At 43.4% G+C, this 27,298-nt stretch overlaps 1 protein-coding gene across 1 annotated transcript in view; it reads right to left on the bottom strand.

The window, feature by feature from the left end:
* The window catches only part of dusp22a (dual specificity phosphatase 22a), a 114,727-nt gene extending 95,366 nt beyond the window's left edge, over positions 1-19,361 (bottom strand). Inside the window, exon 1 of the mRNA XM_080188071.1 lies at positions 19,107-19,361. Within this exon, the coding sequence (XP_080044197.1) occupies positions 19,107-19,127 (21 nt within the window). The 5' untranslated portion in view covers positions 19,128-19,361. The remainder of the gene's footprint in view (positions 1-19,106) is intronic.
* Between the last annotated feature and the right edge of the window lie 7,937 nt (positions 19,362-27,298).

The raw sequence follows: 27,298 nt of genomic DNA, 5'->3' as shown, positions 1-27,298 counted from the left end.
GTCCATTCTTCCATCACCCCCACCTCCCCATCCCCTTCCCATAGCACCACCTCTTGCAGTCTCAGAAGGTGCAACACCTGTCCCTTTACCTCCTCACCATCTAACACCCCAAACGTTCTTTTCAGGTGAAACAACATTTCACTTGCACCTCCTTCAGTTTGATCTACTGTATTCACTGCTGCCAGTGTGGTCTCCTCTACACTGGGGAGACTAAACGCAGACTGGGTGACCACTTTGCGCAACACTTTCACTCAGTCCACAAGCATGACCCTAACCTTCCTGTTGCTTACCCTTTCCACTCACCATCCTGCCCACATGTCTGTCCTTGGCTTGCTGCAGTCTTCCAGTGAAGCCCAGTGCAATCTGGAGGAGCAGAATCCCATCTTCCGATTAAGCACATTACAGCCCTCGGAACTCAAGGTTGTGTTTAACAGCTTTAGACTGTGACCCTTCTCCTCCATCGTGACCTTTTTTTAAATCCAAAATATATTTTGGCTCAATGTAAATCCCCTCCCCCCACTGGGCCATCTGTCACTTGTTCTTTAGATTTGCTTTCACTGAGCACTGACCTTTGATTTCCTATTAATATATTCTAATCTTTTACCTTTATGCCACTGTCAGCACCTTCTATAATCTTTCACTCTGCCATTAACACTTCCTCTGTCTTGTGCCCTACATATCTTTGCTGCAATCTCTCCAAGCTCCCACCTATTATTCTGCTCCAATTACTCCTCCTACACAGTATAAAATCTAACACTTTTCTCCCTCTCCTTAATTCTGAAAAAGAGTCATACAGACTCAAAATGTCAACTCTGTTTCTCTCTCCATAGGTGCTGAGTTTATCTAGTAGTTTCTGTTTTTATTTCCAATTTCCAGCACCTTCAGCATTTTGCTGTCACTTAAAAGGCAGCGCTAAGGTGTTTCACACAGGTGATCACATAAGTCTTGATGTTAAAAGAGCAGAGAAGACCTGATTGAGGTATTCAAGAATATGAGGAGCATGGACAGAGTGGATAGGGAGCAGTTGTTCCCCTTAGTTACGAGGAGACACAAGTTAAAAGTGAGGGGTAGGAAGTTTAGGGAGGATTTGAGGGAACCTTTTTTACCCAGAGGGTGGTGGCAGTCTAAGATGCACTGCCGGAGGGGTAGGGGGGTGGGGGGGGAGCGGAGTGGGGACGTGGTGGTACGCACAATGCCTCACATCCTTTACAAGATACCTGGATGGGTACTTGGCATGCCATAACACTCAAGACTACGGGCCAAGTACTGGCAAGTGGGATTAGGTGGGCATGTCATGGCCTTTCATGTGTCGGTGTGGACTCAATGGGCCGAAGGGCCTCTTCCACACTGTAGTATTACGTGACTCTGAGAAATGTGGGATATTTGGGAGGAGGCGAAGCAGGTAAATTGGAATACTTGCAACTTAGAAGGAAACGATCCTGAGAAAAAAAACTTTTAAAGTCTTGGCTTCCAGTCGATTTGCGTAAAACCTTATCCTGCGCCTGTCCAATCAATGGCTGTCTGTAGCTGACAGCTCGCAGTCACAGGAACTCCCAGCACCAATCCTACATCTGGATTTTATGATTTTTCACACAGCCCACATACATCAGGCCTTTACTCAACAATTGCTCACACAAGCATCTTGTGTAAAATTTCACAGAAGTGCTGTGTTTTCAATTCCTTTTACACCTTTTACAACAGAATCTCCTGATTTCTCATAAAGCATGTATAAAGGTCAGTGCACACTGCTAAAGCTTCTGGAGGAAGGAAAGGGGGATTATTCTCAGCGTTAGTGCTTACGTGCGAAGTACTCAATCTTTTATGTGCTATACGAAAGCAAGCCTCAGAATATCCCCTTCCGAAGAATTCCAGTATTTCAAGATATATGCAGGAAGGAGTAATGGCTTTAAGTAAGAGCCTTTACACAATTTACAATCACAAATTGAATTGTAAAATTTATGGTGCAATAAATTAATCCTTAAACTATATCTTAGGTCATTGAGTGTCTTTAAGACTGAGATAGATAGGTTCTTGTTTAATAAAGGGATGAAGGGTAATAGGGAAAAGGCAGGAGAATGGAGTTGAGAAAAATATCAGCCAGGATTAAATGGTGGAGCAGATTTGATGGGCTGAGTGGTCTAATTCTGCTCTGCTGTCTTATGATCTTATATCTGAATAAAATTATTAAAATTTGATAATTGCATTACACTAACATTGATCAAAAGAGGGGAGGCAATGGCCCAGTGGTATTATTGCTAGACTATTAATCCAGAAGCTCAGCTAACGTTCTGGGGACCTGGGTTCGAATCCCACCTCGGCAGATGGTGAAATTTGAATTCAATAATAAGAAAGTATCTGGTATTAAGAATCTACTGATGACCATGAAACCATTGTCAATTGTCAGAAAAATCCATCTGGATCCCAAATGTCCTTTAGGGAAGGAAATCTGCCACCCTTACCCAGTCTGGCCTAAATGTGACTCCAGAGCCACAGCAATGTGTTGACTCAAGTGCAAGGGCAACGAGGGATGGGCAATAAATGCTGGCCAGCCAGTGATGCCCACGTCCCACAAAAGAAAAAGAATGAATGAATAAAAGATCAAAATGAGTTGTGGGAAATTTGATGCTGTTTTAAATTGGATCAACTATCACTCCACTTGAAAAGGCAGCCATGTTGCTGAAGCTAAAGGCAAAATACTGTGGACACTGGAATCCAAAACAGAAAATGCTGGAGACACTCAGGGGGTCTGAGAGCACAGAATCATAGAGCCATAGAACCCTACAGTGCAGAAAGAGGCTCTTCAGCCCATCGAGTCTGCACCGAACACAATCTCACCCAGGCCCTACCCCCCATATCCCTACATATTATACCCACTAATCCCGATAACCTACGCATCCCTGGGCACTAAGGGGCAATTTCTTAGCGTAGCCAATCAACCTAACCTGCACATCTTTGGACTGTGGGAGGAAACCGGAGTACCTGGAGGAAACCCACGCAGACACGAGGAGAACGTGCAAACTCCACACAGACAGTGACCCGAGCTGGGAATCGAACCCAGGACCCTGGAGCTGTGGGGAGAGAATAGAGCTACAGTTTTGAATCAACATGACCCTTCAATCTTGACTCAAAATGTTGACTCTACTATCTCTCCACTGGTGCTGTCAGGCCGGCTGATTTTGTCCAGCATTTTCTGTTTATGGTGCTGAAGTTTTTTATCTTGCACTCATCTGGACAATGTAAGAATGTCAAATTTTAAATGATTCCAACAATTTATACCACAGGGAAAAAAGGTGCTGATTGGTTGGGAAGCTGACTCTGGTTGGCAGAGGTGTGAGAACTGTAGGCTTAGAAAACTCCTGGGTAATGCAAAAAAGGGCACAAGAACTGAAGAGATGTCTTCCATTTGTAGAGAACGGGTTCCAGAGTAGGTCGCTTCTAACAAACATGATTGAGTTAACCTAATTATCTTAAATTGTTTGTTAGTATAACTATTGGCACACACAGGATTGGTCAGCAAGTGCAGCCCAATCACAGAACCACATTGAGCAGTAGATCTATGAATTTCAATGCTGATGCGACGATAGGTGCACAGGTTATGGGTCCCAGAAATTGGTTGATTGAATCAAACAGCCTGTTCATTTGGTTGTTCGTAATAGGCAGAGTACAGACTGTACTCAACCAGCCCACGCTTGCAAAACCCAAAACAAAACATCTCATTGTACTCCCACATTGCTGTTAGATCTTAATAGATTTTTGTTTCAGTGTTTTGATACAACTCTGTTTCCTAGCAACTGATTCCATTTGTCTCATGAGCAAATGTCTGAATCTGAACCAGACTATTCATGACCTTGGAGTCATATTTGACCCTCTTTTGAGCGACAGATGACATGACTAAGACTGCCTATTCCCAGCTCTGTAATAACACCCAACTCCACTCCACCTTGCCTCCAGAATTTCCCAAAACAAAGCTGTGTCATTATGGGTGAGAAAACCGGCAGATCCAGCGTGATCAGGGTCACAATTTTCCCCACATTTCTTTGGGAGACAGGGCGGGGCCTAAACACACCAGCAAGCCTGACTCGAAAGAGATTGGGCCACTGTTTTTCAAGGGCAAGATTACGCCTCTCAAGCTCTAGAATGAAACTTTCCTCCCTAGGGCAAGATTTTCCATCTGGGCTCGCCTCGGAAAATCCCGCCCGAGGTTAACGGAACTTTGCGTAGTGCTGTTCCGCCAGTTGCGATTCCCATGATGGATGGGACAGGAAAACTCCGCCCACAATATCTAACTCAGAGACAAAAACGCCACCTTACAACAGGAACTACATTTCAAAAGTACTTAATTGGCTGTAAAGTACTTTGGAACAGTCTGAGGTTGTGAAAGTTCCTACATTAATGCAACTTCTCTCCTTCTTGCTTTCCAAGAACTGATGCACATCTTGTAGTAGGGACCAGGAAATCTTTGTTTAGCAGGCCAACATCGAGGGCCGAAGGGCCTGTACTGTGCTGTAATGTTCTATAAGCTAACACACAGCAAGTAAGGAACCTCTGCTAATTTGTAAACTGGCTGCCAGCTGACTTTTCACATCAGTTCTGCTCAAGCAGAGGCCTGGGAACCGAACTTAAACCCTGTAGATTTCAGCCGAAACTAACTGGTGCTACTTGCTCTCAGCGTGTGGTTAGCTGCAAAGGAATAAAGCCCAGAGACTTTGTAATCGTCAAAATCCGTCAGGAGGCTTTTTTTTTAATAATGTTGCTATGAATAAAAGCTGATTGCAAACAGATTCTGTTTCTTGGCAAGTGTATGTCTGAGATAGTCTGGCAAGTTTACTGCATTTCTTTGTAAAGGTCAGCTTGTGGTCAGACTGCCATGCACGTTCTAGAATGTTCCAGTTTGGATTACTAGCCTTTCTGACAGCATGGGTTTGCAAAATCATCTCTGTACGTTGCTCTGCAATAACAATAGTTTAAAATTTTCTTTTTATTAATTTATGGGGTGTGGGCAACACTGGCAATGCCAGTGTTCATTGCCCATCTCAAATTTCCTTGAGAAGATGATGGTGAACTATCTTCTGAAACTGTTGCAGAATCACAGAATCCCCACAGTGCAGAAGGAGGCCATTCGGTCCATCGAGCCTGCACCGACAACAATCCCACATAAGCCCTATCCCCTTGTGTTTACCCTGCTAATCCCCATGACACTAAGTGGCAATTAAGAATGGCCAATCAACCTAACCCACATATCTTTGGACTGTGGGGGGAAACCCACGCAGACATGGGGAGAATGTGTAAACACAACACAGTCGCCCGAGGCCAGAATTGAAGCCGGGTCTGTGGCACTATGAGGCAGTAGTGCTAACTGCTGTGCCAACTTGCCACTGTAGTTGTTGTGGTCAAGTTGCTGTTAGGCAGTGATTCCTTAGATTTTGACCCAGCAACAAGTGAAGGAATAGTGATCCTTCTGCCCATGCTTCTAGCAGGTGTGTAGTGATCTATGGCTGCACAGTGGTTAGCACTGCTATCTTACAGCGCCAAGCCCCCGGTTCAATCCCCAGCTTGGGTTCACACTGTCTGTGTGAAGTTTGCACATTCTCCCTGAATCTGCGTGGGTTTCCTCCAGGTGTTCCAGTCTCCTCCTACAATCCAAAGATGTGCAGGTTAGATGGCCATGCTAAATTGCCCTTAGTGACAGGAGGACTAGCTATGGTAAATGCATGCAGTTATGGGGATAGGGACTGGGTGAGATTGTGGTTGGTGCAGATTCGATGGGCCGAATGGCCTGCTTCTGCACTGTAGGATTCTATATATCAGTAAGGACACGTCTGGCTCCTACAGAACAAATTGATCCTTTTCTCACTGCCTCAAAGGTGCACTGTTCAGTGGAGTGCATCACTGTGTGGAGAGCAGCTCTGTGTCACTTGCTGACATGACAGCTCATCAGGCATTTAATATCCAAACCATGGGTACGTTTAGACTGTGATGGGGGTGCAATTCTATCACCATCTGGCACCACAGAGGCACTTAACAACATGGATGCTGTATGGCAACCGGGATTGGCAATTCTGCAGCTCATGCCCCAGACCAGGAGTGTAGAGACTAATTATGTAGTCACTGTTCCAACTGAAATCAGCAAATGGGTCCCAATACCAGCAACAACTTGCATTTATGTAGCGCCCTCAACATAGTGAAATTTTCACAAAGCACTTCGCAGGAACGCAATTGGACAGAATGTGACACCAAGCCATGTAAAAACACGTTATGATAGTGGCCAAAGAAGTCAGCTTTAAGCAGAAATAGAAAATACTGGAAAATCTTAGCAGGTCTGACAGCACCTACAGAGAGAGAATAGAGCCAACTTTTCGAATGAGTTCTGACAAAGAGTCATCCAGACTCAAAACACTGGCTCTGTTCTCTTTCCACAGATGCTGTTAGACCTGCTGAGATTCTCCAACATGTTCTGTTTTTGTTTCAGATTCCAGCATCTGCAGTATTTCACTTTCACCTTAGATCAGTTCTTAGAATATAGAATCCATACAGTGCAGAAGGCAGCCACCCAGCCCATCAAGTCTGCACCGACCAAAATCTCACCCAGACCCCATCCCCGTAATCCCACATATTTACCTTCCTAATCTCCCTGACACTTAGGGTTAATTTAGCATGGCCAATCCACCTAACCTTTGGAGTGTGGGAAGAAACCAGAGCTCCCGGAGGAAACTCATGCAGACACGGGGAGAATGTGCAAACTCCACTCAGACAGTGACCCAAGACTGGAATTGAACGCAGGTCCCTGACACTGAGGCAGCAGTGCTAACCACTGTGCCATCGTGCCGCCCATAAGTGTGACTTAACACAGGAGAGAGAGGGTAAAAAGAACACAGATGTTTATGGTGGGAATTCCAGAGTCCAGGGCCCAGATGGCTGAGGGCAAGGCCATCAGTACAATTAAAATTGGGGATGCTCAAGAGGCCAGAATTGGTGGAGTGCAGAGGTCTGAGCGTGTCATACAGTTGAAGTAGATTAACAAGATGGTGGGAGGATAGTGTTGGTGAGGGCATGGAGGGATTTGAAAACAGGGATGAGAATTTTAAAAGCAAGGCATTGCTGGATCAGGAGGTACTGTGGATGAGTGAACACAATCAGTGCTGCCTCACAGCGCCAGGGACCTGGGTTCAATTCCAGCCTCGGGTGACTGTGTGCGGATTCTGCACATTCTCCCCATGTCAGCGTGGGTTTCCTCAGGGTGCTCCGGTTTCCTCTCACAGTCCAAAGATGCACTGATTAGATTGATGGGCTGTGTTAAATTGCCTCTTCGTGTCAGGGGGATTAGCAGGGTAAACACATGAGGTTACAGGGATAGGGCTGAGTGGAATTGTGGTCGGTGCAGACTCGACGGATCAAAGAGTCTCCTCCTGCACTGCATGGATTCTATGATTCTATGACAAGGATGATGTGTGAACGAGATTTAATGTGAATTAGGAAGCCAGGCAACAAGGATTTGGATCATCTCCAGCTTACAGAGGGTGGCAAGTGGGAGGAAGGCCAGGAGGATATTGGTATAGACTGATATATGATATTCTTGTGCGGCGTTGGAAAATGTGGATCATATTCAACATCATTAAAAACCTCTCCCAGTCTGTGCTTAAGATATCATGCTGGGAGCTAATGACGTAATGCGGGTTGCTGCCGAATATAGCCTGCTGTGTGAGTAAATACATGGTCTAAATTCAGCTCAGACTACTGCTTTCCGGAGGAGAGATTGCTTGACATCTGCTAGGGTACTGGCATTAAACATGACATGTTGTGCACTGAAGCCCCCCAGAAAGGGGCCACAGACGTTATACAGTACAACAACAACATGCATTTATATAGCATCTTTAACAAAGTTAAATATTCCAAAGTGCCTCTAAGTGTTGTTAAACAACATTGAACACTGAGGAGATATTAGGACAGACGACCAAATGCTAAGGCAGTAGAGGTTTGGATAAACTCAACCCGATGGAGAGTGAAAGGTCGGTGAGACCAACCCCTCCCCAATTTCATCCTGTGGATGGTTATCCCTCTTTTAAATTCCTTTTATTATGCAGCTCCGTTCATTGGATTAGAGGCCCACTGCTGATGTTTACAACTTTATCCCATGTATAGCTGTGGACTTAAGTGAACGTCTTTAGTCCAGAAATCCATGGGCCCTGAGATTATGTCCTTCAGTGCTAGACACAAGACTTGTATCTTCTGTGCCACTGCATTGTCGTCACATAAAAGCACAGAGTGTGCTACCAAGTCTAGTCTTCAGATGAAGCAGTTTTAGTGGGCCAGAGGCTAACTGGACTAGGTAGTGCAGTTGGAATTTAGTCCCTATTTAAAGTTCTTGTTTTGAAGTAATATTTTGGTTTTACGGCCTCATGTATGGTTAAGTAGGGAAACTTGTGACAATGTGGGATGCAGATAAGAGGTATTCGGGGCATTCAGGCTGGTGGATACACAATGAAGGGTTTCAGTGCTGCCAATCATAAAGCATTGAAATTACAGCAATAACCCCACCGGTCCCCGTTATAATTATGGACATGGGAATTTTAAAGAGAAAGTTGACATAAGAGGCAAAGAACACATCAGAAGCAAGGGCGATTATCGCATAAAGGGAATGTCTTCGATTCATTTATTCCATGCCGGCCTTGCAAGGAGTTATAAGGAAAAGGGAATGGATGCGAGTGAAGATGGTTAACATTATATGCAGTAGCAATGTAACTACAGTGTGGAAATAAAGCAGAAAAATGATCATTGAACAAGAAACTATTTATTTCACATTGAGAATTGACATGAATTGGCGTATGTCCTTAATGAAACTGTCTGAAAATGTTCTTTTCTGTTACAGTGACTGGTTTATCACCGATGCATTCATATCGCAAGCTACCAGTCCTCACAACCTTTCACCTAGAAATGCTTGTCCACTTTTTAACACACATGCAGACTGACTACTCACTCTTTGACACACTCTGTTGCATACTCACCGTTATGCATGCACTCATACACATGAATCCTTACTTACTCTTTCACCTTAGGATAGCATTTCCTGATTGAGTTGACAGGCAGGTTCAGTAACACCCTCATCCATTGTCTTGCCGAGACCAAAAGAACATTCCTTTCTGATTTCATGGCCTCTCTTTGTTTACAGAGCTACCCCTCAGAGCTAATAGTCCACTGGGATTGACAAGAAGCCCAAGCGTCAGTCTAGGAATAGACCATAAGCATCAACAACTCCAGTTTTCCATGTGAAAACAGTAGGGTTGGTGACTGAATTTAGAATGGGCTAGTTAATTGAATGCAGATCTCCACAGAGAATTCTATAGAGGAAGTGATTTGTAAGACCTGGAATAAAGCCACGATTACTGTATAAGTAAATATTTAACACTGATAGTGTTCAGTCATTGGGCTGAATTTATTGATGTCTTCTGGAATGGGATCAATGGAGGAAAGGGTGAGTTAACTATGTAGGAGCTCGAATTTCAAAATTACGATGGTATGTACAATCTGAAGAATTAAGTCTTGGGCTTGGCGGAGGTATGTCATTGAACCATCAAATCCCTACAGTGTCAAAGGAGGCCATTTGGCCTATCAAGCCTGAACCAACTCTTGGAAAGAGCATCTTATCAAAGCTCCTCTATTCCACTTGAACTTTTACCATTGAAGGTGCATTTCTTTCCCTTTTCTTTTCCAAAATATGTCACTTCACATTTTCTGTATTGAACTGGATCTGTCACCTTTCTGCCTGTTGTGCTAAGTTTAAGTTTACTTATTAGTGTCACAAGTAGGCTTACATTAACCATGGGGGTGGCATAGTGGCACATTGGTTCACACTGCTGACTTACAGCTCCAGAGACCTGGGTTCTATTCCCAGCTTGGGTCACTGTCTGTCTGGAGTTTGCACATTCTCCCTGTGTCTGCGTGGGTTTCCTCCAGGTGCTCCAGTTTCCTCCCACAGTCCAAAGATGTACTGGTTCAGTGAACTGGCCATGTTACATTCTTCCTCGGTGTACCTGAACAGGCACCGGAGTGTGGCAACTAGGGGATTTTCACGGTAACTTCATTCTAGAGTGAATGTAAGCCTACTTGTGACAAGTAAATAATAATAATAAACATTAATACTACAATGAAGTTACTGTGAAAATCCCCCAGTTGCCACACTCTGGCAACTGTTCAGCTACACTGAGGAAGAATTTAGCATGGACAACACACCCAACCAACCCTAACCTATCAATGGTCTTGCAGCATTTCATAATCTCATGATGTTCTCAGGCAATCAGAATTCATTTGACACATTCTCATAATCGAGTGGTGAGGTTATTATTGTTTCTGGAACCAGGTGTTACATCCATTGTCGTTTTGATGTGAAAATATTAATGTGCCGCTCTGACTAAACAGCAAGGATAGCTTTTGCCACATTCATGGTCCAGGTCTTATAGGCTGGCATCACAAAAACTGGGACATCCATCCACCATATCCCCAAATGGTCAGGAAACCTTGAGCCCTCTTTCTCAATTTGGACTGCTGACAGATGAGAACACCTTCTGACAACAAAATTACTTCTTCATTCTTTGCTCTGAAATAGTTAAAAAGTTAAAGGTTTTTTTTATTCATTCATGGGATGTGGGCAAAGCTGGTGATGCCAGCATTGATTGTCCAGCCCTAACTTCCTTGCGAAGGTGGTAGTGTGCTACCTTCCAGATTGGCTGTAGTAAGTGTGTTGAAGGTCGTCGAAGGGTGCTGTTAAGTAGCAATTCCTTAGATTTTGAACAATAACAGTGAAGAAATAGTGATATATTTCCAAATCAAATGGTGCGTGACTTAGAAGAAACCTCCAAGCCATTGTATACCTATATTCCTGCTGCTCTTGTTCATCTCGATATGAGAGGTTAACAATCCTGGAGATGCTGTCAAAGGAGCTCTGACTCAGCGTATTTTGTAGATGGTATATTCTGCTGCTACAGCGTGCTAGTGCTGGAGGGAACAAATGTTTAATGTGGTGGATGAAATGTTATTCAAGTGGGCTTTGATGGTGTCAAACATATTGAGTGTTGTTGGAGCTGCACTCATCCAGACAAGCGGAGAGTATTTCATCACACTCCTGATTTGTGCCTTGCAGATGGTGGACTGAGTTTTGGAAGAACATACAAATATATGAAGAGAGGAATGAGGAGCAGGAGTGATAATTCGGCCCCTCGAGCCTGCTCCACCATTCCATAAGATCATGGCTCATCTGATTGTAGTCTTCAATTCACATTCACACCTATCCCCGATATCCTTTGACTCCCTTATTGGTCAACAATCAATCTACCTCTACCTCAACAATATTCAATGACCCTACATTTATCGTTCTCTGGGAAAGAGCATTCCACACAGACTCACAACCCTCTGAGAAAAAACATCCTTCTCATCTCTGTCTTAAACAGGAGACGCCTTAATTTTAAACCACGTCCCATAGTTCTGATCTCTCATAAAAAGTGAAATGTTCCTTCAGCATCCACGCTGTCAAGTCCCATCAGAATCTTATATGTTTCAATAAGATCACCTCTCATTCTCCTAAACTCTAATAGTTACAGACCCAGATTGCCCAACCTTCACTCAGAAGGCACCTTCCCATCCCAAGAATCAGTTGAGTGAACCTTCTCTTAACTGCTTCTGCACGTTTATAACCTTTCTTAAACAAAGAGACCAAAACCTTCTCTGGACGTGGTCTCACCCACTATGTGTACAACTGAAGCAAAACTTCCCTATAGTTACATTCCATTCACTTTGCAATGAATGACAATATTCCAGTTGCCTTCCTAATCACTTGTTGTACCCACATGGTAACTTTGTATGATTCCTGCACCAGAACGACCAGATCCCTCTGTACTCAGAGTTCTGCAATCTCTCCCCATTTTAACAGTATGCTGCTTTTATATTCTTTCTGCCAAAGTGGACAAGTTTACATTTTCACTCATCATACTTCCCCTGAGAAATGTTTTCCCATTCACTTAACCTATCCCTATGCAAACTCCTTCCGCCCTCTTCACAACTTACTCTCCAACCTGTGTCGTCAGCATTTTCTTTTCTTAGGATGTGGGTATCATTGGCAAGAATAGCATTCATTGCCCGTCCCCAATTGCCCTTGAACTGAAGGGCTTACCAGGCCATTTCAGAGGGCAGTTAAGAATTAACCACAAGTGCAGATCAGTGGGACTAGGCAAAAAATAGTTCAGCACAGACAAGAAGGGCCAAAAGGCCTGTTTCTGAGCTGTAGTTTTCTGTACATTACTGTGAGTCTGGAGTCACACATAGGCCAGACTCGGTAAGGATGATAGATTTCCTTCCTTAAAAGGGAGGCCTCTTCTTTTAGGATTCTAGGGTGAAGTTCATTAAGACCTGGGGACTTGTTACCTTTTAGTTCTAATAATTTTCTCAGAACCCTTCTCCTAGTAATTTTTATGACAATCATTGATAGTTTCTTAATCACCATTACTGAGACTAGCTTTCAATTCCACATTTCATTAATTGAATTTAAATTCCGCTAGCTGCAGTGGTGGGATTTGAACCTGAGTCCCCAGATTGTTAGTTTGGGCCTCTGGATTACTAGCCCAGTGACATTACCATTACCTGCACCCCCCCCCCCCAACCCCACCATCTCCTTTCACCAAACCATACATTTGGCCCCTTCATTAAAGTAATTTATATAAATTGTAGACACCTGAGGCCATAACTTTGGTCCCTATGGCATTCCATCTGTCACCCCTTGCCAACCCAATGATGACCATTGATGTCTACTCTCCATTTCCTGTTGGCCAACCAATTCTTTTTTCATGCTAATGTTACACTCTACATCATGAGCTCTTATTTTGTGTATCTTGATGTACCACCTTATCAAATGCATTCTGGAAATCGAAGTGCAGTACATCCCCTTTTTCCAGTTACTTCTTCAAAGAGTTCCAATAAATCCATCAAACATGAATTCCCTTTCACAAAACCATGTTGACTCTGCCTGATTGCATTGGCATTTTCTTTGTGCCCTACTATAACCTCCTTAATTACAGATTCTAGCATTTTCTCTTTCAGAGATGTTAAGCTAACTAGCCTGTAGTTTGCTGCTTTCTATCTCCCTCCTTTTTTGAATAGAGAAGTTACATTCATTATTTTCTGATCTGATGGGACATTTCCAGAATCAAGGGAATTAAAGAAAACAATGCAGCTAATATCTCAGTGGCCTCTTCTTTTAAGACTCTAGGATGAAGTGCATTTGGACCTGGGGACTTGTTATCTTTTAGTTCTAATCATTTTCTCAGAACCCGTCTCCTGGTAATTTAATTGTTGTAAGTTCCTCCGTTCCTTTCAACTCATGATTCACAATTATTTCTAGAATGTTGTTTGTATCCTTTACAGTGAAGACAGATGCAAAATACCTGTTGATTTCAGCCACCATTTCCTTATTTCCCATTATTAATTCCCCAGACTCAGTTTCTCAAGGACCAACACTCACTTTACCTACTCCTGTCCCTCTGTAGAAACTCTTACCATCTGTTTCATATATTTTGAACTAACTTTCTCTCATACTCTAAATTATCCCTCCTTATTAATCTTTTAGTTAATCTTTGCTTTTCTTTATATCCTAGCCAATCTTCTGACCCGCCACTCGTCTTTATGAATAATACATTTTTTTCTTTCAATTTGACACTGTCTTTAACATCCTTTGTTAGCTATGGATAGTCTTTTTCAATGGTATGTAATTTTTCAGAGTATTCTGAAATATCTCCATAAATGTCTGTCATTGCATCACTACTGACCTGTCTCTAAGCCTAATTTCCCAATTCATTTTCGCCAGCTGTCTTCATGCCGTCATAATTGCCTTAATTTAAGTTTAAAACACTGGTCTTAGACTCACACCTCTCTGTCCTTCAATAAATGTGAAATTCAGTCATATTATGACCAGTGCTCTCTGGGGGAATCTTCACTATGAGGTCATTAGTTAATCCTGTCTCATTGTACATTACCAGATTTAGTATAGCCTGCTGTCTGGTTGGTGCTAGAATGTGTTGCTCTAAGAAACAGTCCTAAAAACACTCAATGTGTGACACATGTTGAGCCACTCATGGCAGAATCCCCCCACTTCACCTGCTCTTGCAGTACGTATGTGCCTTGTCCAGTTAAATTTCTGGTCCCCTAGCAGAGATATTTGAAGGGTCGCAAATGTGGTGCCTTTGTTTAAGAAGGGATGCAGGGAAAAGCCTGGGAACTATAGGCCACTGAGCCTCACGTCTGCAGTGGGAAGTTGTTAGAAGGTATCTTGAGAGACAGAATCTATAGACATTTAGAGAGGCAAGGACCAATTAGGGACAGTCAGCATGGCTTTGTGGGTAAAAAATCATGCCTCACGAATTTGATTGAGCTTTTTGGAAGGGGTAACCAAAAAGGGTAGATGAGGGCAATGCAGTCAACGTTGTCTACATGGACTTTAGCAAGGCCTTTGACAAGGTACCACATGGTAGGTTGTTGCATAAGGTTAAATTCCACAGAGTCCAGAATGAGGTAGCCAATTGTATACAAAATTGGCTTGATGACTGAAGACAGAGGGTGGTTGTAGAGGGTTGTTTTTCAAACTGGAGGTCTGTGACCAGCGATGTGCCTCAGGATCAGTGCTGGGTCCACTGTTATCTGTCATTTATATTAATAATTCGGATGAGAATATAGAAGGCATGGTTAGTAAGTTTGCAGATGATACCAAGATTGGCGGCGTAATGGATAGTGAAGAAAGTTATCTCCAATTGCAACGGGATCTTGATCAATTGGGCCAGTGGGCTGACAAATGGCAGATGGAGTTTAATTTAGATAAATGCAAGACGATGTATCTTGATAGACTGAACCAGGGCAGGACTGACTCAGTTAATGTTAGGGCGTTGGAGAGAGTTATAGAACAAAGACAACTAGGGATACAGGTTCATAGCTCTTGAAAGTGGAGTCACAGGTGGACAGGTTGGTGAAGACGGCATTCAGCATGCTTGGTTTTAATTGGTCAGAACATTGAATAGGGGAGTTGGGACATCTTGTTGAAGTTGTACAAGACATTGGTAAGGCCACACTTGGAATATTGTTTACAGCTCTGGTCACCTTACTATAGAAAGGATATTATTAAATCGGAAAGAGTGCAGAAAAGATTTACTAGGATGTTGCCGGGACTTGATGGTTTGAATTATAAGAAGAGGCTGGATAGAGTCGGACTTCTTTCCCTGCAGCGTAGGAGACTTAGGGATGGCCTTCTAGAGGGCAGTAGTGGCACAGTGGTTAGCAGTGCTGCCTAACAATGCCAGGGACCTGGATTCGATTCCCAGCTTGGTTCACTCTCTGTGTGGAGTCTGCACATTCTCCCCATATCTGCATGGGTTTCCTCCAGATGTTCCAGTTTCCTCTCTCAGTTTGAATGATGTGCTGGTTAGGTGCATTGACCTGAACAAGCACCACAGTATGGTGACTAGTGGATTTTCACAGTAACTTCATTGCAGTATTAATTTAAGACTTACTTGTGACTAATAAATAAACTTTATCTTTTACTTTACTTTATAGAGGTCTATAAGATAACGAGGGGCATAGATCAGCAAGATAGTTAACAACTTTTCCTAAAGGTAGAGGAGTCTAAATTAGAGAGCACAGGTTTAAGGTGAGAGTGGAGAGTTACAAAAGGGTCCAGGGAGGCAATTCCTTTCACACAGAGGGTGGTGAGTGTCTGGAACAAGCTGCCTGAGATAGTAGAAGAGGTGGGTACAATTTTGTCTTTTAAAAAGCACTTAGACAGTTATATGGATAAGATTGGTACAGAGGAATATGGACCAAACACAGGCAATTGAGACTAGCTTAACGGCGGCATGGATAAATTGGTCCAAAGGGCCTGTTTGCGTGCTGTAAACCTCTATGACTCTATATTCAATATAAGCAACTATGTAGTCATCACCATGTTTTATTCTAAAGATTGGCATAACACTAATTTAAACAATAAGAACAAAGAACAACACAGCACGGGAAACAGGCCCTTCGGCCCAACGAGCCCGCGCCGCCGTCCTACTGTCTGTGACCTATTCCTGATTTTAGTCTACGCCTAACGTGCGAGGATCAGGGAGGTCCAATTTAGGGACAATTTAGTACCCAATCAATCAGCCTAAAAGCACATCTTTGGGGGATGTGGGAGGAAACCGGAGCACCCGGAGGAAACCCACGCAACCACGGGGAGAACGTGCAAACTCCCACAGACACAGGCCCAAATCCATGTGTCCACACAGCAACAGAGATAGTCTCTGAGCTGTCATGTTGCCCTCGAGATGAATGTTCATTCTCTATTAATCTCCATGCTGTAATATAAGCCTATCAAGGTGTTACTTTGGGCTGATGTAACATTAGCCTGTTGAAGCCTTTCAAAAGCAAAGCATGCTATTATTGCACTCACTTAAAGTATCTTATTACCTGATTACATGGAAACATCTTTTAACAGACCAAGCACCCAGAATAGCCTGTCCCAAACATTACTGAACAACAGCCACAGTGCTTATCTAGCACGACATTGCAGTGTAGGTGCAATAACTTCCAAATATATTTCCAAAACAAAACATTAACAATAATAACTGCTCACATTATTTGTACATGAGAGAAACACAGATTAAAACCACAGAAGCATAGAAGTTTCAGGACACAGACAGAGACCACTCTGCCCTTCATGTCTGTACTGGCTAAGAAACCCAGCCTAATCCCACTTTCCATCATTTGGTCCATAGCCCTGCAGGTTACAGCATTTCAGGCACGTATCTAGACACCGGTTATATGAGTTCAGGGTTTCTGCCTCTGTTACCTTTTCAGACAGCTAGTTCCTCACAAACTCTCTGGGTGAAAACAGTTTTTCCCCATCTTCCCTCCATCCCTTCCTTAAACCCATGCCCCCTCATCACTGATTTCTCTGCCAAAATAAATGGGCCGTTCCCACCCATCTGATCCAGGCCCCTCACAATTTTAATATAAAAACAAAATACTGCAGATGCTGGAATCTGAAACAAAAACAGAAAGACGCTGGAAAATCTCAGCAGGTCTGACAGCATCTGTGGGGAGAGAATAGAGCCAACCCTTCATCCAAGGACCATCTCGAAACGTTGGCTCTATTCACTCCCGATAGGTGTGTCAGACCTGCTGAGATTTTCCAGCATTTTCTGTTTTTGTTTTCCTCACAAAGGTAAGAACCCTTGGATCTGAGGACACGGAAAGTTTGCAGAGAGATCTGGATAGGCTGAGTGAGTGGGCGAGGAACTGGCAGATGGAGTATAACGTTGGCAAGTGTGAGGCTATCCACTTTGGAAGGAATAATAGTAAAATGGACTATTATTTAAATGGTGATAAATTACAACATGCTACTGTGCAGAGAGACCTGGGGGTCCTTGTGCATGAATCGCAAAAACGTCTTCAGGTGATCAAGAAGGCAAATGGAATGTTGGCCTTTATCGCGAAGGGGATAGAATATAAAAGCAAGGAGGTCTTGCTGCAACTGTACAGGGCACTGGTGAGGCCGCAGCTGGAGTACTGTGCGCAATTTTGGTCCCCCTATTTGCGAAAGATATATTGGCCTTGGAGAGAGTACAGAGAAGGTTCACCAGGTTGATACCAGAGATGAGGGGGTTAGCTTATGAGGAGAAATTGAGTAGATTGGGCCTGTACTCGTTGAAGTTTAGAAAGCTGAGGGGTGATCTTATAGAGACATATAAGATAATGAAGGGGCTAGATAGGGTGGAGGCAGAGAGATTCTTTCCACTTAGAAAGGAAAGAATAACTAGAGGGCACAGCCTCAAAATAAGGGGGAGTCAGTTTAGAACAGAGTTGAGGAGGAACTTCTTCTCTCAGAGAGTAGTGAATCTCTGGAATTCTCTGCCCATTGAAGCAGTGGAGGTTACTTCGTTGAATATGCTTAAATCACAGGTAGATAGATCCAATAAGGGAATTAGGGGTTATGGGGAGCAGGCGGGTAAGTGGAACTGAACAACTATCAGACCAGCCATGATCTTATTGAATGGCGGGGCAGGCTCTAGATGGCTTACTCCTGCTCCTATTTCTTTCGTTCTGATGTTCTTATTAGGGAAGGCATTCCACTCAGAAGCAAAATCTTGGCCCCAAATCACTCCAGTTCAGCTTTGTCAGATGAACCTAACCTAAATGACCCTTCCATTCCACACTGTGATCATTCTTTGCCTGAGGATCAAGCTCCAAAACAGTTACAGGCAGCTCAGCACAAATCTGATCAAGGGGCTGCCCCTTTAAGACAGGGTAACCCCCCCCTCCCCTCCCCGCCCTCCTTGCATATTTTTTCACGATCACTGTTAAGTGGAGCAGAAATCTGTAAACAGCAATTACAGGAGTTTAAACCCCGTTGCTGCGGAACCAGACAAGGCTGTGAGCGGACTGGCAGCTATCTGAGAGTCCTCGGTGCGGACAAGGACATGTTTAAGTCATGGCCTTGTTTGGTGCTGACCGGGAGAGAGATGCGATTTAAATGCCGGTGTCCCCTGTACAAAATGGACAAAAAGAGTTCAGGCACAAAGTCAGTTGGACAGGCACTGGCTGGACCTTAAGGGTCATCTCCCAAATGTTTTCAAACAACGTTTTCTCGGATCTTTGGCTTTTCTTGTGCGTGTGATTACTGCACACACAGCTGGGTCAAAATCTCCGGTCAACTTTTGGGACATTTAAGACGAGCTCCGCGTAAATAGAAACACATTCTTAAGTTTAAAAGGGAGGTAGTTTCCTGCGCCCTGTTTTTTGTTTAAACCCCCCCTAACCGAGAGGTCCAAGACGTTTTGTTGAAGTTTTCCCCTGAGTTTACTGTTCTTGCTGTCGGGGGTATATTAATAACAGAAGGGGGGAGACCCCCCCCGCCCCAGTTCATTTCCCCCACCAGATGTCCTGTTAATTTCAGAACGTCAGCACCGCTGTCCTTTACACCCCGTGCAATTTCCAGCAAGGATTTCACCAATCCATTAAAACTCACTCCCCCCCCCCCCACCACCACCCGAATCCTCAAGTCTCCGCGGCCAGCTTGCAAAGATCTCCCCCTCACATACCTTGCTCATTCCAGTACCCATGGCTGCTTGTCAGGATCAGAGGCAGAGTGCAGGACACACACACACACAAAAAGACCCCAGCAGACTTGACGCTGATTTAGATGCAGGGCTGGGGGAATCCCGGAGCCCGGAATCTAAACAAGTCAATACCCTTACTGAAGGACTTTGCTACCAGGAGCTAGGGAACGCCGCACTCTGTCACCCGCTCCTGCTGCACTGATGTGAACCTTTGCTTCGCTTCCGCACTCCCTGCTGGAAAACACATCCAAACCCCTCTGACATCGCCACTAGGTGTCTCCGACTTGAATTAAAGGGACCTGCCTGGTCTTCACCATCCCTCATACCATTCAGTCACTCATCCCTTCCATGCTATCACCCCACTCTTTTTAATTCTTCCTCCCTTTCTCCCGACCCCCCCTCCCTTTTTCCCTGTCTTCTGACATTCTTAAGTTAAAGTTTATTTATTAGTTACAAGTTTCTGTGAAAATCCCCTCGTCCCTACACTCCGGTGCCTGCTTGGGGACACTGAGGGAGAATTTAGCACGGCCAATGCACCTAACCAGCACGCCTTTCGGACTGCAGAAGGAAACTGGAGCACCTGAAGGAAACCCACGCAGATATGGGGAGAACGTGCAGGCTCCACACAGACAGTGACCCAAGACAAGAGTCAAACCCAGGTCCCTGGTGCTATGAGGCAGCAGTGCTTTACATCTATTATTCCTCCAACTTTTAACAATTCTGGCAAAAGGTTGTAACCTTAAAGCTTTAAGCTTTCTGTCTCTCTCTGTCCAGTGATGCTGTCTAACTTACTGAGTATTTTGAGCATTTCTTCATTTTTATTTCCAATTTCCTACATCTGCAGCATTTTGCATTTGCCAGTGGGATATGTGTAGAGCAAACTGTGGCCCAGTGGTCTGTAAACACTTGATGGTGTGACTTGATGGTCATGTCCTTGCAGTGAACCCCATTCTTGTTACATCGTCTCAGGGGCAATTAGGAATGGGCAATAAATGCCAGCTTAGCCATCAATGCCCCCATCCTGTGTCTGCCACTGTGCATCAGTGGTGGTGGGAATGAATGTTTGTGGAAGGGATGCAATCAAACTATCTGCTTTGTTCTGAATGGTGTCAAGCTTCTTGAGTGTTTTGCAGTTGCACTGACTCCAGTTGGAGTTGTTGGGGTGCATGGTGGCACAGTGGTTAGCACTGCTGCCTCACAGGGATCTGGTTTGATTCCCGGCATGGTTCACTATCTGTGCGGAGTTTGCACATTCTCCCATGTCTGCATGGATTTCGTCCAGGTGCTCCAGTTTATTCCCACAGCCCCATGGCATGGATTGGTCATGCTAAATTCTCCCTCAGTGTACCCGAACAGGCCGCTAGATTGTGGCGACTAGGGGATTTTCACAATAATTTCATTGCAGTGTTAATGTAAGCCTACTTGTGATTAATAAATAAACTTTAACTTTTCATTGAGGAGTGTGGAGAATATTCAATCATGCTCCTGACTTGTACCTTGTAGATAGGTGCACAGGTTTTGGGGAGGCACAGGTTTTTAAGGGTGGCACGGTGGCACAATGGACCGAATGGCCTCCTCCTGCATTGTTGTGATTCTATTCTATGAGTCTACGAATCAAGAGATGACTTACTTACAATAGGATTCCTAGCCTCTGACTACCCTTGTAGCCACAGCACTTATACAGCTAGACTGTTCAGTTTCTGATTGAGATGAGAAGAAATTACTTCATTCAAAGAGTTGTGAATCTTTAGAATATATTTAATGTTGGGATGGGAAGAATTTTGGTCCCTCAGAGAGATAGCGAGGGGGATTGAATATAAAAGTAGGGAGGTCTTGCTGCGGCTGTATAGGGCATTGGTGAGGCCGCAGCTGGAGTACTGTGTGCAGTTTTGGTCGCCGTACTTACGCAAGGATATTTTGGCCTTGGAGGGAGTGCAGAGGAGGTTTACTAGGCTGATACCGGAGTTGAGGGGGTTGAGCTATGAGGAGAGGCTGAATAAACTAGGCTTGTACTCGTTAGAGTTTAGAAGAATGAGGGGAGATCTCATTGAGACGTATAAGATGATGAATGGGATGGATAGGATAGAGGTGGAGAGACTCTTCCCGCTCAGAAAGGACAGTAGGACTAGGGGGCACAGCCTCAAGATAAAGGGGGGGCGGTTTAGGACAGAGTTGAGGAGGAACTTCTTCACTCAAAGGGTGGTGAATCTCTGGAATTCTCTGCCCGTTGAAGTGGTGGAGGCTGCCTCGCTAAATATTTTTAAGACGCGGGTTGATGGGTTTCTGATAAGCGAGGGGATTAAGGGTTATGGGGAGAGGGCGGGAATGTGGAACTGAGCCACGACAGATCAGCCATGATCTTATTGAATGGCGGGGCAGGCTCGAAGGGCTAGATGGCCTACTCCTGCTCCTATTTCTTATGTTCTTATGTTCTTATTAGCCACGATTGTACTGAGTGGCAGAGCAGCTCAATGGGCCAGGTGGTCTATCCCTGCTTCTATTTCTTGTGTTCCTGTGATGAATGGCCAGTTAACCTGATTGAGGAAATCTATTGCCTGAAGAGATTCCTATTTTTAACCTCAAAGTTTTGACAAAGGATCATCTGGACTCGAAACGTCAGCTCTTTTCTCTCTTTGCAGATGCTGCAGACCTGCTTAGATTTTCCATCATTTTCTCTTTTGGCTCCATTACTTTCTGGGGAAAAGAATATCATAGACTAATAGCCCTCTGAAAGAAAACAATTTTCCGTCATTATGCCTTAAATGATAGACTCTTTATTCAGAAACTAATTCCCTCATTTCTCATCTCTCCCACAAGCAAAACATCCTCCTCATACTCATCCTACCAAGTCCCCTCTGGACCTTGTACATCTCAATAAGACTATCTCTCATTCTTCAAAGGTCTAATAGGTACAGACCCAACCTGTTCAACCTTTCTTCATAAAATAAAACCCTCATCACAGGAAAGAGTCGTGTCACCCTTGCCTGAACTGCTTCTAACGCAAATATATATATTGCTGGAAAGAAGAGGACAAAACCGTACACAGTTCTCCAGATGTGATCTCACCAAGGCCCTGTACAACTACAGTAAAACATCCAGACTTTTATATGCCATTCTCCTTGCAATAAACAATAACATTCCATTTTCCTTCCTAATCACTGTATACTAACTGACTGGACTCCAATGTTTTGGAATCCATTCCCTAAACTTCATTGGTTCTCTTATCCCGCTTTCTTCCTGGAAGAGGCAGACTGTGGCCATCTGCCCCAAGCAGTTCTGACTTATGAATTAGTTTAAGGTAAGAGGCAGATGATTTAGAGGGGATTTGAGGAAAACCTTTCTCACCCAGACTCTGGAAATCACCCAGGTGAGAATCTTTAAACGCAGCTGAAAGCTGGGGGTGAGGTGGGGGTGGGAAGGGTAGGGGTGCAGCATACAAGGCTATGGATCAAGTGTTGGGAAATGGGGCTAGAATAGATACATACTTGATGGCCAGCGCAGGCATGATGGGCCGAAGGATCTCTTTTTTGTGCTGTAAAACTCTATCGGCAGAATTTTCCAGCCACGCTCAACCCCCTAAATCCCAGCCATTGTCATCGGACCTTTGCACGGTCCACCTCTCACCCGTTGCAATTCCTGTGGTGTGTGGTACAAGAAAAATCCTCCCCCTGACTCCATGATGTGAACAACTAAAGGTGAAATGAAAAATGAAGAAGCTCAAAGGTAATAATGGTTGGATTATTAACTGAGCTACAAAAAAAAATTGGTGTAGGGTAAATAAGATTAGAGAGTTAAACACTAGGCTTAAAGATTGGAGTGGGAGAGAGCAGTTTCAATCCCAGAGATACTGGTATCAGTACTGGGGAAAATGGGAGCTGTACCATGGGGATGGTCTCCACCTGAACCATGTGTCCTGGTGAATCATATGACAAGGGTGGTGGAGAGGCCTTTCATATAACTAGTGGAGGGGATGGACGGTGTGGTTAACTAAAGAGGGAGGAGAAGGTAAGGGAGCAGGATATCAGTGAGGGAAATGATTGCCAATGTGTGGCAGGACAGGGCAAAACCTACAAACGTAAGAGCACAGCAGCAGCGAAGGCCACAGATTATGAAAATACTAAGACTGAAGTAAAGGCGATCTATCTGAATGCATGCAGAACTTGCAACATTGTAGATAAATTGACAGCACAATTAAAAGTAAACAAATTATAACCTGATTGGCATTACAGAGACGATGCTGTTGGAAAATTCAAGGGTATTCGGCATTTAGGAAAGATCGGCAAAAAGGTAGAGGAGAACAAAGAACAAAAAGAGCAGTACAGCACGGGAACAGGCCCTTCGGCCCTCCAAGCCTGTGCCGATCACGTTGTCCTATCTAGACCAACCACTTATATCCCTCTATTCCCCGTCTGTTCAGGTGTCTATCCAGATAAGTCTCAAATGTCATTAATGTATCTGCCTCAACCACTTCACTTGGCAGTGCATTCCAGGCGCACTTTTCATAATTTTATAAAATTCTATTAGGTGGGGTAGTGCTGTTAATGAAGGGTGGGACCAGTACATTAAACCAAAGAGGGAGGAGAAGCTAAGAGAGCAGGATATCAATTGAGGGAAATGGTTGCCAAAGTGTGGCAGGACAGGACAAAACCTACAAACATAAGAGCACAGCAGCAGTGAAGGCTAGAGATTATGAGATGAAGTAAAGGTGATCTATCTGAATGCATGCAGAACTTGCAACATTGTAGATAAATTGACAGCACAATTAGAAGTAAACAAATTATAACCTGATTGGCATTACAGAGGCAACGCATGATCAGAAGATCACGATCTCGAATCACTTTCAATCTAGCTAAGAAACAGCAAAGGACAGCAAATTTTTATTCAAAATATTAACTCTCTTTCCCTCTCTACAGATGCTGCCAGATCTGCTGAGTTAATCCAGCGGTTTCTGTTTTTATTTCAGATCTCCAGCGTCTGCAACATTTCACTTTTATTTGCTTTCTTCTTATAATGTGGAGTTGCCGGCGTTGGACTGGGGTGGGCACAGTAAGAAGTCTCACAACACTGGGTTAAAGTCCAACAGGTTTACTTGGAATCACCAGCTTTCGGAGCAGCAAAGATGTGCAGGTGAGATTGATTGGCTGTGATAAATTGACCCTAGTGTCAGGGGGGATTAGCAGGGTAAATGCTTGGGGTTGCAGGAGTGGGGCCTGGGTGGCATTGTAGTCGATGCAGACTCGATGGGCTGAATGGCCTCCTTCTGTACTGTAGGTATTCTATGATTCACTGCTCCTTCATCAAGTGAATGACTCACCTGAGGAAGGAGCAGTGCTCTGAAAGCTCGTGATTCCAAATAAACCTGTTGGACTTTAACTTGGCGTTGTGAGACTTCTTACTTTTTTTTATAGGAGTTGTTAATAGGCCAACAAGTAGTTGGGGTAATGTAGGGCATGGTATAAATCATGAAATTGGAGATGCATATGACAAGGGTAATACAGCAATCATGGGGGAATTCAATCTAAATATAGATTGGTGAATCTAATCAGCATTATTGCTGAGGAGGATATATTCCTGGAATTTATCAGTATGTTGAGGAATCAACCAGAGAATGGACTATTTTAGATCCAGTATTGTGCAATGTGGAAAGGCTCATTAATGATCACACTGAAATGGAGTCTTTAGGAAAGAGTGACCATAATATGATAGAATTTGATATGCAGTTTGAAAGTGCAATCCAAAACTAGGGTTCTTAATCTAAACAAAGGAAATTACAAAAGTGTAAGGGGAAAGTTGGCTGAGATAGATTGGAGAGCTACATGAAGAGGTATGAAGTAGGCAGCCAGTTAGTAGCATTTAAAGAATTAATACAAGGCTTGCAAAAAATTATGTTCCTTTCAGAAGGCAACGCCACAGGAAAAGTGATCTAACCATGATTAACAAGAGCTTACCTCAAATCTATACCCCCTCAGTCATTGATCCCTCCATCAAGGGGAAAAGTTTCTTCCTATCAACTTTATCTATGCAGCTCATAATTCTATACATCTCAATCATGTCCCCCTCAGCCTCCTCTGCTCCAGTTTCCACCCACAGTCCAAAGACATATAGGTTAGGTTAGCCATGGAAATTGCCCCTTGGTATCCCAAGATATATAGGTTAGGGGGATTTGTGGGGTAAAAGATGGGGTTATGGGTAAGACTGGGTATAGATGATTTGAATGGCTTCTGTACTGTAGGGATTCTATGAAAACTAAAATACAACATAAAAAATGCAAAATGAATTGAATTAAAGTGAGGCCTGTGTAATTGTTATTTAAATATCTTTCAAAATTCTGTGAATGTTGGCTTTTCTTCAAATCTAACTGCACTGAAAAATATGTCCGCTACACTATTGGATCATTTTCTGACTGTACTAACTAGAGGAAAGAACATTGTAGAAAGCAATTTAAACCCCAGGGTTACGTTCAGTTTTTTGATACCACATGAGTTCAAATCACATCACAGATCTTGAGAATGGTGTACAAACTCAACACATGACTCATTCAAAATGCAGGATGTTATAATTATGAAGTTATAATTATCCACAAGTCACAAGTAGGAACAGGCAACTTAAGTTTTATTCCGTATGTGATCTACCACTTCAAGACACTCCCATCAGTCATGTGTAGTGAATATGTATTCAAACAGATACTTGGAGCATTACTTCAGCCATTTCCATCAGTAAAATAGTCAGGAATGTCCAAGCCTTTATTTCTGCATCATCACATGCAGGCGTATAAAGTGGGTGTAAAAGACTATGTCAGAAGTTTTGAAACTTTACTTTGATTTGAAATTAATATACAATGTAAAGGTCCAGTTAAACCACCTCTCTTGCATCAATATAGAAGAGATTCAGCTCCACATTAAAATTAAAAAGTAAAGTTTATTTATTAGTCACAAGTAGGCTGACATTCAGACTGCAATGAAGTTACTGTGAAACTCCCCTAGTTGCCACACTCCAACGCCTGTTCACTGAGAGAGAATTTAGCCTGGCCAATGCACCTAACCTTTCAGACTGTGGGTGGAAACCAGAGCACCCAAAGAAAACCCATGCAGACGCAGGGAGAACATGCAAACTCCACACAGACAGTGGTCCAAGCCAGGAAATGAACTGGGGTCCCTCGCACTGTGAGGCAGCAATGCGAACCACTGTGTCACTCCAGATGAAAGGAATAGTATGACCCTCGAATCAATCCCAAATTTTTCTCTGGAGATCCATTGGCAAGGATGTCTCATACTGTCTGTGTACGATATATATATATATATATATAGATAGATACGGAGAAAAACATAACTGGTATCAAGTTCAGTTTAGAAAATCTTCGGGGGCTCCATTGGGCCTTTAGAAGTTAACTCGATCCATTTTCCGTGATTTGAGAATGCATTAAAAATACATTTGCAAATCTCTCTTTCATGACTTGTTGAGTGCAGTTCATAGCTGGGCATTAAAATTGGCATCTCGCCAGCTGTACTTACCATCCTCCAACTAACATCTCGGAGTTAAGAGTCTGCTTTTGACATACCCGCAGGAAACGAGTTACTGGAAAAGGAGCCTATCATACAAGTCACAGTACATTTACCATTCCCCATTCTGTGTGAAGGAACCATAGCTGAAAAAGGGTCCTTTTTAGACCCAAGAGAATACTTTGGTGTAATGTTTTATTCATTTTTGTTTCACCATACATTGTGCATTATTTCCTGAGAGGGCTGAAAGCTAACTGCCTGTAATTATCAACTATAGTATTTGCCTGGATTCATAGAACACAACACTATAATTACAAGAAAATGTATACATTAAGCACACAAATAATAAAGAGGGAACAGAAGAAGCAAACACAAAAAGGCAAAAAAAAAGAAGGCAAAAACTGTAACATAAAATTATTAAGGAATATGAAAACAAATAAAAGTATTCTATACACACAAATAATAAAGACACTGATGATAGATGTAAGGCCATGAATGGATACAGAACAATAAAGGGGCAGGCAATGGTGTAGTGGTATTGTCACTGGTCTAGTAACCCAGAGACCCAGGGTAATGCTCTGGGGTTTTTTTTTTAGTTTATTTATTAGTGCTACAAGTAGGTTACATTAACACTGCAATGAAATTACAGAGAAGATCCCCTAGTCGCCAAACTCC

The sequence above is a fragment of the Carcharhinus amblyrhynchos genome, chromosome 4 (assembly GCF_965287045.1).
Source record: "Carcharhinus amblyrhynchos chromosome 4, sCarAmb.v2.hapA, whole genome shotgun sequence".
Taxonomy (NCBI): Eukaryota; Metazoa; Chordata; class Chondrichthyes; order Carcharhiniformes; family Carcharhinidae; genus Carcharhinus; species Carcharhinus amblyrhynchos.
The sequence above is the reverse complement of the archived record's forward strand: the minus strand, read 5'-3'. Positions and strand labels throughout refer to the sequence as shown.